This window comes from Thunnus maccoyii, chromosome 24, assembly GCF_910596095.1.
Source record: "Thunnus maccoyii chromosome 24, fThuMac1.1, whole genome shotgun sequence".
Taxonomy (NCBI): Eukaryota; Metazoa; Chordata; class Actinopteri; order Scombriformes; family Scombridae; genus Thunnus; species Thunnus maccoyii.
In genome coordinates, this window is record NC_056556.1 from 18,363,421 (window position 1) to 18,380,198 (window position 16,778).

Genomic DNA, 16,778 nt, shown 5'->3' on the forward strand with positions numbered 1-16,778 from the left:
GTGGCATCTAGTGGAATGGATTTGGCAGAAATGGAATATAATATTCATAAGTATGTTTTAATTAGGGTTTAATCACCTGAAAATAAGAATCATTGTGTTTTCGTTACATTAGAATGAGCCCTTTATATACATAGGGAGTGGGTCCTCTTCCAAGGAGCCCGCCATGTTGCACTGCCATGTTTCTACAGTAACCCAGAATGGACAAGCCAAACACTGGCTCTAGAGAGGGCCTTTTGCTTTTTTCTTGGCCACTGTAGGTTCTCCTTGGAAGGGGAGGGTGAGGGGAGGGGTATTTAGTTGGTTGCAATCTGCAACCTCACCACTAGATGGCACTAAATCCTACACACTGGTCCTTTAATACTGAACAAGTGCTCTATACAGCAAATAAGATAAACAACCCTACACATGATCTCCTCTATGACTACTTTAAGCTTTCACAATCAGGAATGGGCCTCTATGTAAAACAAAAAGAGGAATGTTTGGTTTTATTCCAGAAGCCATTAGACTTGTGAACAGCAACAGCACAAGAAATGGTCGGTTTACATAATATATTCACTGATAAGATGCACTTTTAACATTTTTTAATATAATGTGCCTTTTTGGTAAGATAAAGAGTGTGTTTCAACTATTTCTAATATTGTCATATTTGTATTTTTATGTGTGAAAAATGTTCATGTGTACTTCAGTTCGCAGATTTGATAGATGATATTTGAAGTGAACTGAATTTTGATGTGATGTTTTTTTCCATTTGCTCACAGTGTTGTCATGTTATATTTCTCTGTTCAGATGAAAAAATATAGTATGTAATGGTTTCTCTACTGCCAGAACAGTCAGCTAGATATCAAAGCAAATCAAAGAGAGAAGAGGCAAAATATTTCAGATTTTTCTGTACATTCTGTCACTTCCTGTCAGTGGTGGAAGAAGTACTCAGATCCAATACATCAATATAAAACTACTAATAATATTACTACTTTAAAGTATTGCAGTAAAAGTAGTGGTTTGGTTCCTCTGTGATATATATTATATATGACATCATTAGATTATTAATAGTGAAGCATCAGTGTTAGAGCAGCATGTTACTGTTGTAGCTGCTGGAGGTGGAGCTAGTTTACACTACTTTATATACAGTTAGCTAGTTTAGTCCAGTGGTTCCAAACCTAGGGGTCAGGTCCCTCCAAAGGGTCAGCAGATAAATCTGAGGGGTGGTGAGATGATTAATGGGAGAGGAAAGAAGAAAAAACAAAGTTCTGATACACAAATCTGTTTTCAGTTTCTGGACTTTTTCTCTAATCTTTGATTTTTGGTGAAATATTGGATCATTTGAACATTTATTGAAATGAAAGCATGTGAGAAGTTTAGAGGGAAAAATCACTATTTGGTGGAGCTGTTAACAACTCATAGACATGTGAAATGTGACCCCGACTACACACTGCTTTTTGTAAGACGTCAAAAGACAAAAAGGTTGGAAACCACTGGTTTCATCTTTAACAATGTGTTGTATTTTAAAAGCTTGTTATATTATCCATTGTGTCAAATCTTCATCTGAAAAGTAACTAAAGCTGTCAAATAAATGTAGTGGAGTAGAAAGTACAATATTTCCCTCTGAAATGTAGTGGAGTGGAAGTATAAAGTAGCATCACATGGAAAGACTCAAGTACAAGTACCTCAAAATTTTACTTAAGTATAATACTTGAATATATGTAATTAGTTACTTTCTACCACTCCTTCCTGTCTGTACAGAACAGCATTTTATCAGAACAAGAACAGTTTATTTTCCCCTCACAGTGATTATACTGATGCTCTTCTCTGTCACAGCTCCACACACAGCTGTGGGCGGAGAGAATCAGTACATTTTGTCATGAAACTCTGAACTACAGAAGCTTTTAACATCGTCGAAATGAAGAGTTCATTTCCTCAAATGTCATATTTCCATTTTGTAAACATAAAAGCTTTGCTTGACTACACAGGCCGGCGTCTGACCTTCAAAGCGTCTCTCAGCAGCAGCAGCAGCAGCTGCTGAGGAGACTGCAGGATGGAGAGCGAGTGAGTGAGGAGACAGGAAAAGGACCAGGCAGGACAAGAGAAGAAGAGAAAAAAGAGCATGTTTCCTTCTTGTTACTTCCAAACATTTCCAAAGACACTTTAGTCTTTATACAAACATGTGCCATTGCTTAAAGTTCCATAAATAAAGGTATAAAGGGATATTAAAAGGCATTGTAATGTACTGGGTAGAAAATGGTGTATGATTGCTCCAAAACAAACATTTTAAAGGCAAAGGTTGAGCTATAAAACATATTGCTGGGTCAGACATGATGAGGCTGGGGGGTTGGAAGTTACAGACAATACATGCATTGCACAAAAACTGCGCCACATGAAGGAGCACCACATGGAGAGCAAACCAGGTTCCTCTATTCAGCATAAAAAGCTTTACATACAACATGGTGTTTGATTACACAGTATTGATGACTCTTTTCTACTTTTATAAAAGCTACGTCTACACAGAGCTGCTACTGAATGTGGTGATACATACTAATGTCCTGTACATGCCCGTACTGTATATGATACTGTGTGTTCACTGTAGAGAGAGAGAGAGAGGGGGGGGGATACTGATGTGAATAATAACTGTGAAATTCAAACTGTAGTGACCTTTTTTTAAACTGACTTGTATGCACTTTTGAAAACTATGACAATAGAATAAATATGTTTGGACTGAAGCCGCCAGAAATTAGTGTTATAGCTCAGATAGATATGATTTTAGATATGTTAGTATTAGTGGATATAAGTACAAGAACTTGTAGTACAGAAATGACAAAGATATGTTACAGGTCATTTAGGAAAATTCATTTACTGCTGCCCACACCACACACTACTGCACTTAACATTTATTGTCATTTGGTATATAGTTTAAGGGCTGTATAGACAAAGCATCATATCATACCACTAAATCCTCCTAATGGCACCAGAACGACACATGTATCTAAAGTTTAAATTTGCTCCAAGTTTACTTTTCAAGATGTCCCACTGAGTCACAAGCCTTTAATAACCAACTTCATGGATCCTTTAGTCGATGTATGTATGTGTTTATGTAGTTTTTTAAAGAAGAATAGCGGTTAATATGTGAGATATTGAGATGGTGGTGAGTGTGGCGGCAGCAGATGAGGATGAGTGAACGAGGGAAGACATGGAGTGATGAGGGAGTCAGGTGCCTGCTGAATATTTAGTCTAGATTTCTGGGTTGTTGAGAGAAAACACACGTTTCAAGTGTTTACACAAGCTTGTGTTGTTAGCTGTGTATCAAAACCATTTGCAGGTTGAAAACAATGAGAAACTTGCAGATGTTAAAAGTGTCCTAAAACTGTTCACTGGGTTTGTTCAGACTGACATCAGCACTGCGTCTGCAAAGTGAAGATCTTTATTGTGAATAGTTTCAAACTTTCACATGTCAAGAGGCACAAGATTAAACTCACATGCGATGTGACGTTGTACAAAGCAGTTACCTGCAGGCCAACTTTACCAAATTCAAGCCTTTAATGAGATGCTTTAAGTTTAACATCATACTTGTGAGAGCTCTGTATGTCCACATACACAATCATTTGTAAAACATCTTGAAGAGCTTAGAGCTGCAATGATTAGTCGATTAGTTATCAACTATTAAATGAATCGCCAGCTATTTTGAGTTTTGAGTTGTTTTTAATTTCAGCTTCTTAAATGTGAATATTTTCTGGTTTCTTTAGTCCTCTACTACTGTAAACTGAATATCTTTGGATTGTGGGCAAAGCAAGACATTTGAGGATGTAATCTCAGGCTTTGGGAAACACTTATTCACATTTTTCACCGTTTTCTGGACCAAACAACTAATTGATTAATCGAGAAAATAACGTAGAGATGAACTGATAATGAAAATACTCGTTAGTTGCTGCCCTAGAAGAGTTAGAAACATAAAACCTACCTTGTAATAAACAGTAGTTTTGAGTAATCTAGCACTCACACTGACCTCTCTGCACTGCATTCCATCACCTGACATCCTTACAGCAGGCCTTTCAGCTCTCAGCTCTACAGATATATATACAACACAGCTGTACCTGAACCCATGACGCAGAAATGTCTTTACATACTTCAAGTATTTTCTTCCATTTACAGTGACTGGTGTGCTGGCCTCTGAGTGCACATCTGTTTTAACTCAAAACCACAGTTACAATAAAGAAAAATGTATGACATAAATTGGAAAATAAAAGGCTTTCAGATAACGTTTTTTGATTTTGTCTGCTGTGTAGACACGGCGTCACCAGTACCTGACACATTTAACACAGTGCTGTTGTCAGTCTGAACACCTGACAGAGATTCTTTTAGTTTTCTAGAAGCTCAGTCTTGAAAGCTGAGGCACAAAAATCACATCATTACTTTTAGTGTTAGCGATCATTTATTTTGAAGGCCATTATTATCCGGAAATATCTGCTGATTGATATATTTATACCTTGATTATGTGATAAAATTGAATACTGACCAGGTCGACTCACATCCCAGCACCTTTCACCTCACGGGGGCTTCAAAAGCATGACAAAGATGATGATGAGTGATGAGTGAAGTGAGTGAAGGGTGTCATGGGAAAGTCATTTGTCGACCAGATGTGACTGTATGATAATAACAAAGTACTTTGGCTGTGAATAAACCTGTTGAGACAGGAAATAACAGAGCTGGAAGAAGAAAACTGTACAGTAGGAGACATGACGGCACATTCAGCGGCGTGTTCTCTACCAACACCTCACACGCGCTGAGAGTCCCATTATTCCACTTCCATTAGCACGGAGCGCTGCGCCGATGGCTGAGAAAAGCACGGTTTCAAGTGAATTTTATATACTTTGCGAGACATCATGCCCATCAAACTGTGATGTAAGGCACCTTTTTACAAGTGCTACTGGTCGTAAATTTGAAAATAAAGTGGCTGACTCATTGTACTTACAGTGTAATAAGTCTAAATACCCCTCATGTTAATGACCTTTGACAGTTACAGCACCAGTCAGAAGTCTGAAGTCACATTTAAATATGACTACATGAACATTTTAAAAAGAGATAAAATATAAAACATGACAATATAAAAAAAGACCTGATTATTTTCTTTTTCAAACCTAGAAAGTAACAGTCTTTTGGTTTCAAAGGAACCAGATTTTTTTTTTCTTTTTTTTCTTTTTTTTTGCATATGACCAGGCTCAGAGAAAAAGCAGTGATAAAAAAATTAAAACAGCAAAACTTTAGTCAGATAAATAAAAATATAAAAAGCAAATCATCTTTGTGGTATGACACACGTCACAGCATCAATCATTTGGAGTTTGTCTTTGAAAGGGGGGAGGGGGGTAGGGGGGGAGGGGGGGTGGGGCTGTTCTTAGCACTAAACTAAACATCCCTGCTTTGATAAATACGTGTTTTTCTCTATGATGGGTACCTGGAACAGTAGTGTCACTTTACAATAGGTTCTGTCAATTTCAGGATATTCTCTTAATAAATAAGCCAGGCTGAGTGGTCAGAAGTTCTTGAAGATCTCCAAGTCCTTCTGAGGCACAGGAGGATCTTTCTTCCAGTCGTCCTCTGGATAAACATCGAAGTTGGAGGTGTCGCCCTCATGAGAGACTTTAGGAACTATAGGAGGCTGTGGAGACAAGACAAGACAAGTTCAAAGGCTGGCTAATGGTCAACATATAGATATGATTTGGAGGGCAATATTCTGGATTTCACAAATAAGCACAACAGAGTCAGAAAAGAACAGAATGTAATCTTTATGGATCAGTTTTGCAAACCTTTCTAATATTAAAGGAGCATTCCGCTTTGTCAAGTCTGAGGAAATAACCCTGATGATGTCATAGTGATGTCATCAGGGTATTCTCAGTTTAAACGTAGGTGTCTAACCAAAGATACCATTGAGTTGCATTATGGGAAATGTAGGATCCAGTGATTTGGGATTTTGACCCATACTCTTCTTTTTTTAATTCAAGTGTGCCCCGATTCCATACTACATACTTATTTTATATTATGTATTATATACTAATTATTATAGTATACAGTTTTTATACATCCTAGCTGCTGTCAGAGATCTATAATCGTCATCAGGTGTTTTAAACTATTAGTTCATGATTTCTACACGTCACAGGACAACCGATACTCTGTTTAATGAATAATTCCCCTTTAATTGATGCTGCCATCCTCACGTCTCTTCCTAACATGTCTAACTCGCTTCCCTGCTGGGAGGAGCTGAGACATGCGGCAGAGACACAAGTGAGGGAAAGCACCCAAAAAGTTAATATCCGAGGACGTACGAGACCGATTATCAGTTGGAACGAACACAGGATGCACGAGGTTATAAGCTGATATTTTAGCACTCTCACAGCGCAGTCAGAAATACTGCATTCTGAGAAATGATAAAGAAGAGATCCAAGATAGAAACTGCCAAGCTCCTAGTCTGTCAGTTCAAAAGATGTTAAAAGATATTGAAAATGGAGTTTCAATCATCAGCTACTTAAAATGTAACGTGCTGTGAAGACAAACAGTAAAAGAAGCAGTTGAGATAAAATATTGTTCATCAAACAGCCCTCACCTTCAGTTTCCTCAGAGGAACTGCATCCCAGTCAATTGTCTTGAACCATCGTTGCTTTTTCACGTCGTCTGCTCCGTTCTGAAACAGAAAAGCACGGCTGTATACTGTACAACACACACACTTTATCACTGAGCAGTTTTCTTTCTCGCTGGAATCATCACACATCCTCTGTATAAAATAATATTGCTTTCATTTTGATTTCTGGCCTGTCACATCTATCAAGCAGTACAGTAAAAAACTACATATAACAGCTGGTCGGTGTTTGTTGCCAAAATAAAGATTAATTGTAATGACAGCAGAAAGTGTTATTTTGATGTCTGGTGTGGGAGGATTTTATTCAACAGACAGTAAAAGCTGCAGTGAAGCTGCCTAAAAGAGGCTGTTAGACAGACTCCCTCTAGTCTGCCTTTCAGTGGAGATTCATATTCCAAGATGGTTTCACTTTAAAAACAGTTTCAGCTTTCCCACCATAACGATAATAAACATGAGGGCAGTTTTTAAACATAATATCATCTTCCAGTAACTTCACTTCAAATAAAACCACATAAATAACAATAACCACTCTTTCCTTCTTTGGTTTAAATATCAGGTACGTGTAACAAGGCATGTTTGTACGGAGTCTAGAGTGTGCCAAAATTAATTAATTAACTAATGCAGTCTAAATGTTTAAAAGCTATTATATTTTGATGAATGAAATCACATTAAATGATGGGTCAAAGTTAAAAATCAAAATTACAAAATAAAACAAACTATTTCCTTAGTCTCTCTAGACAATGAATTGAAAATGGACCAGTGAACATTTAAATCCGGTCCAACCCACAGAGAAGCATAGGGGCTCTTATTGGCTGGACTCATACGCTCCAGCCAACAAATAACAGCTGGCCAATCAGAGCTCCTGCTGCTGCTTTGTGGGTTGGACTTTATCTTTATGTAATAAAATTAAATTCAATTGATGTGAGGACTCAGATACTGTCTGTGGTTAGGAGAGGTGAACATTCTGTTCCTGTAGTGAGCTAGCTAGCTGTCTGCAGATGTCAGGCTGATGTTTTATCAACACAAAGAGTGGGAGAAAAAGAATAAGAGAGCAGACTTATAAGTTATGGTATTTAAGATATTTATAAAATCGCACATTTTTTATGATATTCATGGTATTTTTTTCTACAACAGCTATTCAATGGATTTACATTCAGTTATTACCTCTACTGTATTTTGTAGTTTTAATTGGTAGTTTTTTTTTTTATTGCTATTGATTTCTAGACTAGTTTTTTAGTTATTGTTGACTGACTTCTTTATTAAATCAATGCAATTTTACAACAGTTAAATGTGTTAATGATTAATCCTATAATTTGCACTTAATTTGCATTACTTCATTTAATATTTTGTATGGTGTAATCTCTGAAATATATCAAATGGGGACTTTCTTGATCAAAATCAAATCTAATCTGGAGATCAGTGCCGATATCTAGTCCAGTTAATGATTTACAATGGCTCATTTAGAATGTATTAACTGGTTATAATGAAATATTGTTATAATCTATCATTATTGTAATGGCACTCTCCAGACTCCGTACATTGGGACAGAATGCGTGTGCCTGCACAACAGCATCACTGTGAGTGATGCAACTGCTCTGCAGAGGAATATTGGCAACCGCAAATCAATATCATCTTGTCTGGGATTGTGTGGAGTTAATCACTAGGCTTAGAGAAGTGTTTGTTTTGTTGAGAGCAGCTCTCAGTCTCCCGCTCTTTTCACTAATGTTAATTGAAACGCTCCAACCCTCCAGTTTGAATGGGAACCTACACAGCTCCCACTGATGAGTGATGAAGTGGCAGACTCCCAGTGAAATGTTAAATGTAGACACTATTTTCCATTCTGTAATTCTTCCAAGAGATTTTTTTTTTTACTATACTACTAGAAAACTAGAAATACCGCCTCGCGGTTATATGCCTCTGCCAACCAGTCAAGTAGTAGTTTACATCCATGTCTGTCCAGACTCATACAACATTTGTAGTGAAGACTTTGAAGGAATTTAAGAAAAGGCATCAGTGTATTTTCCTTGAATGTGTCCACATGCTTGGCCAATGAAGCTGATTCTGATAAAACTTATGACAGTAGACGATGCTTCAGATATAGATGCTGCTGCAAAGAAGCTACAACTTCTAAAACGTAGATACTTCACACACATCTTCAACCCAGCAGCACAGAAGATCTAAACAATCACCAAAGGTTCAACGTGGCACCAAGATTAGTGTCACCAATTCAGTGTTGGACCAAATGTGAAATATGGTCACAATCTCCCTTCTGTGTTATGGTGTTGAATAATGGCCAGAAAAGTATTTTTGCAGAACATTATGATGTCACAGTGAAGTTGACCTTTGACCTATTGGATATAAAATGTCATCACTTCATCATTTTATCCTATTAGTAATTTGTGTGGAACTTTGTCATAATTAGTGTATAAATTCTTGAGTTATGGCCAAAAATGTGTTTTGTCAGGTCACAGTCACCTTGACCTTTGACCAACATAATCTAATCCTTGAGGCTGAGTGGACGTTTGTGCCAAATTTGAGGAAATTCCTTCAAGGTGTTCCTGAGATATGGTGTTCATGAGAATGGGACGGACAGATGGACAACCTGAAAACATAATGCCTCCGGCCATGGCTGTTGCTGGTGCAGAGGCATAAAAATATCTTTCAGATTCTTCAGGTGGTACACAGCGGAATGATTCTTAATGCTTTTCTGCTACATTTCAAACCTTCTGCAGTGTTTACATTCTGCAGTGTTGCTGCTAGGGAGGTTTGGGAGAAGCCAAATGTAGAAGATTTGTATGTTTTTTTAACCCCTTTACCATAATCAAGGGGCAAGCTCAATATGAGGGTGTCAAGGATATTCATTCACTCCAGACAAATAACTTGACTGCACACAAAGCAGCGGTTGAAGCTGTAACAGTCAGGGTCAAATTGGGATCAAATTGGCTTCATATTATTGCTAAATTGGTTATTCAATTCTCCGTTTGGAGCTATTTATGCCAGATTTAAAGAATCTCCTTGAGACAAAGGTAGTCTTACCTTCTTTTGAAAGGCTGTGTCAATTAAGCTAGCTAACTTTAAAGATGTTCAATAACTCAACTATTAAGAGGGAGTATAATGTAATCATAGAAATGCTCATTCAGGGCTTGAGATGAACTTTTTGAGGCACTTGTTCTTTTGACAAATAAATTTATCTTTCACTAGTCCAGGCACAAAAGTAATTGTCCGGATATAAATGACAAAGTACAGAAGAACTTCTGTTTGACTGGGACTTTAATGCTGTTGTTCAACGTCTGTCATGTGAAAACATCAGATCTCTCTCTCAACCCAACCGGTCAAGGCAGATGGCCGCCCACCTAGAGCCCGGTTATGCCTGAGGTTTCTTCCTGGTAAAGGGGAGTTTTTTCAGCTGACGAGTCAAGCACACTAGGTGGTAGAGGAGGTTCTGGTTAAAAAGTAGTTTAGCCAACTTTGCTTTTTTATTATTATATTATTGTTAGTCATTCACATCTACATTGATCAAGGTTCTTTGTCATTAATCTTAACCAGATTTGAGAGAAAGTGAGAACAGAATCTTTTCACAATTAATGTTCTGAGAAACAAGAGCTCCATCTGCTCACTGACATAAAAGTTGCACACTGCACACAGAGAGTGGATTAAAACTGTTCTACTAAAGCATGACTGGTTCATCTGCTTTTTCATTTGTCCCCAATATATAATATTATAATATATATACTACCTAACCCTTGGGCGGCTGTGGCTCAGGAGGTAGAGCGGGTCGCCCGCTAATCGGAAGATCCGCGGTTCGATTCCCGGCTCCTCCAGTCCGCATGTCGAAGTGTGCTTGGGCAAGATACTGAACCCCAAATTGCTCCTGATGGCTGTGCCAACGGTGAGTGTGTGTGTGTGTGAATGTGCATTAGATTAGATCCTGATGAGCAGGTTGGCACCTTGCATGGCAGCTTCTGCCATCACTGTGTGAATGGGTGAATGTGTGCAGAGTAAAGTGGGTCGGAAGACTAGAAAGACGCTATATAAATGCAGTCCATTTAACAGTGTGGCTGGGTGTCAAACCTAAATACTTTTTATAATAGGTGGTCCTTTCAAGTACTGAAAGCTGAAATCAAATGCAGATTTGAACTCTTCTTAAATTATTCTTTGATCACTTTTGGTTTAAATAATCATTTTGCCAATTTTAGACTATTTTGACAAAATAATCTTAACTCAAGGTCCACTTACTGTCACTTTTAAAAGAACTAGCATTCAAATGTGGTGAAAAAATTCACAATGAGGGGAGCAAGGTTCATTCTACAACTTGTTAGTGTAGGATAAAGGCTGCATTTGTATTCATTCAGACAAATTATGTGTTATTCATCATTCTTCCAATGTTGCTTTTCTGAAAAAGTGACAGCCCAAGTTGCCATGGAGTTAACTCAGTTGCCATCACTTGACCATGAGTTAAGATTATTTTGTCAGTGTGAACATGAAAAATCCTCCCTTCATTAAGGTTCTAATGTCTTTTTTTGTTGATCTGATTCAATGTTAGGGCTCATTTTGGAGGCTGAAGATGTGCAGTGTGTTGATAAATAATGAATAAACTGGAAACTTAATGTATATTTCAAAGTAAGGTATTGAAAATGTAGAGTTGTGTGCAAGTTCAAACGCTACCCAGCCCTCCCTAACAGCCAGATACAGTCCTCACATTCTCAACTGATCTAAGAGAAAAATCCTGGAGCAGGAGGAAAACACTGAAATCCTGAGGTCAGATTTTGAAGTTACTAACACATCATTTTTGGGATTATGGGTGCAAACATTTCCAAATCTGCCAATTTCTTGCTCTCAAATCCTTTGAGTGGTCAAAGCTAAAAATTTGTTTTGTTCTTACTCATGGTTGAGTCATGAATAACCTTCCATGACTTTATGTTGCTGAGAGAAATAAGGCTGTTGCTTTCACTGGGGAATTACAATATTTAGAATACGAGTCAGACGTATTACAAATAGAAGCGGCCACAGACAGATCTCCATCCTGCTGGAAGTGAAAAGCCTTGAAAAGTCTATACAAGCCCTTCTGTAATTTCTCTTCATTTGTTACTAATTGGAAACATGTGGAGCTTTAGTCACACTGTGGGCCCTTTCTTGTCCTGCCCTGGTTCTCAGACCGCTGACTTCAAACCACCCCGGTGAAGGTATGAAATATAGCGAGCCGCCATGTGGTTGAGGGAGACAGGAAGTTGTACCAACTCACCTTCATGTTGCCTAGCCGTCTGGCTCGGTCAATGACCAGAAATTTCTTGATGAGGTCTCTGGAGGGGAGGCGGAGAGAGGAAACAGTCAGTGAATCCATAGTTGTACAGTATGTATCTGAGAAGCGGCCTCTCTTTCTCACAAGGAAAAACTGCCAGAAGGTCCTTCCAGCACTGTCAAAATGACAAATGCATCCTCACCAAAGGCAGCCTGACAGCCCGTAAAAGGTGACGAGGGCTGGCTAGGTGAGTTGTGTCCTTTTGACAATCTTTTAATTGAAAAAAGTGAGCACTTTTTTTTGCAGACGGGGACTTTCTGAGACTATAAACTTGTGCATGTGATGTAGACATCCATGCAAGAGGAATAGGGGATGATTCACAGGGATCTTAAAATGGCAGAGTGTACGCTTTCTGATGAAATGCGATAGCTGCTGACGTACAGAGAGCTTTCGATAAAGGTGCTGTATCTCACATCCGATGAGCTGCTGACAGGCTCATAAATACAGCGGCTGGATGTTGACAAGTCAGCTATTTCTCATTTTTTTTGTCTAAATCCCTCCTATGCTTAAAGACAGGCCTTTAGAATGATATGTCACAGAGAAATATTTTAATCAGCTCCAGGGGAAAAATGTTTGTATTTATGCCTTTTCATGGATTTCTTGGAGGAGAGTTCATCTGGAAAAAAAATGGAAAGAGAAAGGAGGGAGGAAAACAAAAAGGCCTACTCTATATACTTTCCTTTTTCATTTGTTTAAAGATGTTTGCTTTTCCCTCTAAAGCTCCACTAATCAGTATTTTTATATCAACAATAGATTAAATGAATGGTGGCTGAGAGACTTCAATGCAAGAACATAAAAGCAACCTCACCACTTTGACAAACAACAGGCAGGATTTAGAGAAAAATGCAAATAAATAAAACTCAAGCGACACATTCACTAACTTGACTTCACATATGTGGATTAAAACAATGCAATGCAAATACAAAAAGCACAAAGCTGGTAGGAAACAAAAAAGCAAGTGGCAGAGTAAAACAGAGCAGAGTTACAACACAATAGAACATGCTAGTAGTTAGTAAAAGGCTAACGCTAGCTGTGTTGCAAGTGTATCCAGTAATACCAGTATCATGCATGTTAAAACTAAATTAAACATTGTCAGTTCATCTACCTGCATCATCAACAACTCTTCCCCAGTGTCCCCTGGAAATTTCGGTTTAGTTCTTCATGACTCGGATGTGTTTTTGCGGCGCGCTACGTTAGCGTCTGAATTAGCTTATTGCATGTTTCTAAACGTCTCACAATGTGTTTCCAAGGTATTCCAAAAGTAGTCTTTTGTGTCTCCAGAGGGAGCTGTGTGAAATCTGATAAACTGCCTCAGTGCATTGTGGGTAGAAGAATATAAAAGATGGTATCTCCGCTTCTGCTGTATCAGTTTTGATTTTTAAAAAAAAAAAAAACAACATCTATAGCCAGTCAAAGAAGTCCAATTTGTTAAAGAAGTGCAACGCTGAATCGGTGGACCCCGCCCGGCACCAAACAGCAGACACATAAACCCAGCTGGTGAAGAAAATCCAGCAGTTAAAGAGCCAGATGTTTCTTTCAGGAGTTGGTGGAGACCAAACCAGAGTGAAAGGAGAGTAAATATCGGACTTCCGTTCATTCAACACAAAGTCTAAACAAACGATAAAGTTGCTGATGTGTAAATATGCAGCTGTTTGCTAAAAGCTTCTTCAACTTGAGGGGATGATATGTTGTGTATTCAGCTGTGGCCAAAAAAAAAAAAAAAAATCAATACATGCAGCTTTAAACTGTCAATTTGAGCCTTTTCATTGCAATATCGATTTGTGCTTTTGAATGTTGAACATGATTTTTCATTTCTGAGCTGCTTTCATACTGTTACACAAAGGTACAACTTTTAGTGTGTTTGGTGTATTGCTCAAGAGCACTGTGACAGTAGCTGTGGGTGCTACTCTTTTTCTCAGCCCCTCTTGGGAACCAAACACATCACAAGGATTACACCTGAAGCTTCCTCACCGTATATGGACAGCAGAGGAAGATGCAGAGCGGAGTGTTAAAGGTCGGGTCATCACATTGTCAACACGTCCATAACAACCCCTTAACTACCAGCTAATTTTATGACTTCTGTATGACACCACTTTTATGGCTGGGGTCACCCTGGGACACATCTCCAGCATGTCTGATTGTCTATGCTCGGCGGCAGCTGCTGCTGCTGCTGCTGCTGGGGACACGCCACTCTGCCTGCAGTCCTCTGCAAGGCCTTTCACTTCTTGATGGATGGGAGCGTGTGACGTGAAACTGTGTAAGAGTGATATAAATGGTGGAAATATTAAAAATCCCTCTGTCTGCTGACCACAAGATAGATGGCTTAACAGTAGGAAGCTCTGAGTTGGCTGAATTATCAGGGGAAGCAGTGTGTGTCTGGCCTCTCCAGGGCCACTGTGTCAGGACTGATTGAGTAAGTGTATAGATACTCACTCACACACACACACACACACACACACACACACACACACACACACACACACACACACACAGAGTGCACTGAGCCTGTAATCTTGGACATTCCTGTGCCCTCCAGCTGGTCTAATGGGCGGTGTGAGCAGCGGGGGGAACGAGTCCAAATCAGCTGGGTGTGTCATTAGCGACTGCAGGTCCACCTGAAGACCCTCTTTAGCTCCAGGGAGCTCATTGACCCCGTGTTAAAGGGATGCTGCAGCACTTAAGACACCACATCTACGGCCAATATAGCTCCCCACAATCATGTTGAGTATTACTCTTAACGGGTCCACCTGTTGGCCAGGTTTTGCTTTATAATGAACACCAGTGTGGCTAGAGATTGGAATCATGGTAACAGGGCTGTAGCTACAAATGAGGACACTGAGGCCATGTTTTGGGGTTTTTTTTGGGAAGTTTGAGCAACCTTGTGGGGATTTTACATTCTTAAGTTAATAACATGCACATTTTTTTTGGCTGTTTCCAGCATTTTTGGACTCAGCATATTTAAAATAAATAAATAAAAGATGGACTATTTCTACAGCAGAATGTAATTCCTGACAGTGTGGGGAAGGGTTTGAAACAGTTTCTCATCATTTCTGAAATGTGTCAGATGTTCTTACAGGTTGCAAACAAAGGTTAGTCAAACTGATTTGGAAGAGAAGACGAAGCTACATTCTAGAATTACCATTGTAAGCATTAATCACTGATGGATGCATTAAGAGACTCTATAAAACTGCTAAAAGTATAAATTTGGACTTAGGTGAAAGATAAAAGTAAAAATCTTGAGAATAAAAACTTCTTTTGACTTCAAAATGCAGTTAAATGTCAGAGAGCTGATTCAGAGTAGATCCTACATGACTGCTGCTGGATAAATGTGTCTTAAAGAAAGTTTACTTATAAGTTGGCTCTTTAGAGTGTTCCTAATGTTTGATATATACGGGCCCTGGATACCGTGTTTCAATATGGTGCCTTATTCCTTCTATTCTAAGTTGCTCACTGGGAAAGTAGGCAGTAAAACCTCTTTAGGCTTCAGCATTTTTTGGCTCTGAGAGCATGAACAGAGAGGACTCTCATCATTTCAGGATGAAAAATGTTTTCATCATCTTACAGCCGTCTCTTTTCTAATGATTGTGTGTGTGGGGAAGTCATTGTGGGGCTACTATGCCAAAATTACCTCACAGCCCAGCGCTGCTCTGTCTCTTGGGGGGGGGGGGGGGGGGGGGGGGAGTTCCTGTAGAGTGAGGAGTTATTAGCAACATATCAGGTGAGCTCACTTTCAGTTTGACCCCCAAATAATCTGGATAAACTGTTGCTTCGACTGTATTTCTCCTCTAACCAGTCAGTAGAGACTGATGTATCTGCCACACCAACTTCAATTTCAGTCACCACGGTAGCTGCGGTAGCGGCTGCTAGGAGCAGTTAACCTAACATCTGTCATGCTGGCAACATATTTTGATTAACGAGTTGTTACTTCTGTAAGCTGACTTACAACGCCCCTGTACAGCTGCTTTCATCCGATCTTCACTTGTCACCGTTTTTATTTGAAACGCATTCTTACTCTGGCACTGAAAGACGATGTTCCCGTCCTCACCCTGCATATGAAGCTCTGATTGGCTCTTCTTTGCCGTTACTTAGCGAGTTGATCAAAACTACAAAAATAAGACCCAAGTAGTGAAGTTGTGGTGCATGCAGGGAAATAAAGGATGAATGTACAGACAGATTCCTGGCATGTGCTGTTTGACCCTGGCTTGGGTGTTCCGGTTGAGCTTACTTGACATTGAAATCCAGATGGCGTGGGAATTCCAGTTTTCCAGCCAGGATCTTCTGGTAGATTCCGAATGGATTGTCATCAAAGAAAGGAGGGTACCTGTAGAGAGAAAATAAATGTCATGGCCCCCTCTGATGCAGCACTCTAACCCCCCCCCTGTCACAGGGTGCAAACTCAATTTGTACTTTGCAAGAACAGCATGATGCAAGGAACAGGTAATGCAGGTAAGAGCTTACACCTGGATCAATCTGAGCCAAATGGGTGAGTGAACATGTGGAGAGGTTACACTTCGGAGTGGGGGGGGGCTATGATAACCTTGTGCTTCTGATGTAGACAGAGAAGTCTTTGTTCAGGGGCTATTTTCACGAATTTATGAGTGTATGTGTGTGTGTGTGTGTGTATTTCTACCACCCACACTCCTTCTTCTGCTGCACTTCACTGAATGCTTACCCAGCTCTCCTGTTCTTCCCTCTGCTCTGGCCTGGACAAGTCATTACCCACAAATTACATAATGGGGCCGGCCCCCTAAACGCATTACGCATGGCGCAGACAGGGCGCATAATCGCAACCGGTTTTGTCACATGCCGCTTGCTTTTTCAGAGAAAAAGCTCCAGAGTCAGGAGACAGCAGCATGGAGG

General features: G+C 39.5%; 1 protein-coding gene across 1 annotated transcript in view; it reads right to left on the reverse strand.

The window, feature by feature from the left end:
• Window positions 1-5,353: 5,353 nt before the first annotated feature.
• The window catches only part of prkx (protein kinase X-linked), a 40,800-nt gene continuing 29,375 nt past the window's right edge, over window positions 5,354-16,778 (reverse strand). Inside the window, exons 5-8 of the mRNA XM_042405233.1 lie at window positions 16,144-16,239; window positions 11,862-11,919; window positions 6,587-6,664; window positions 5,354-5,644 (exon numbers count right to left, since the gene is read on the reverse strand). Of these exons, the coding sequence (XP_042261167.1) occupies window positions 5,519-5,644; window positions 6,587-6,664; window positions 11,862-11,919; window positions 16,144-16,239 (358 nt within the window). The 3' untranslated portion in view covers window positions 5,354-5,518. The remainder of the gene's footprint in view (window positions 5,645-6,586; window positions 6,665-11,861; window positions 11,920-16,143; window positions 16,240-16,778) is intronic.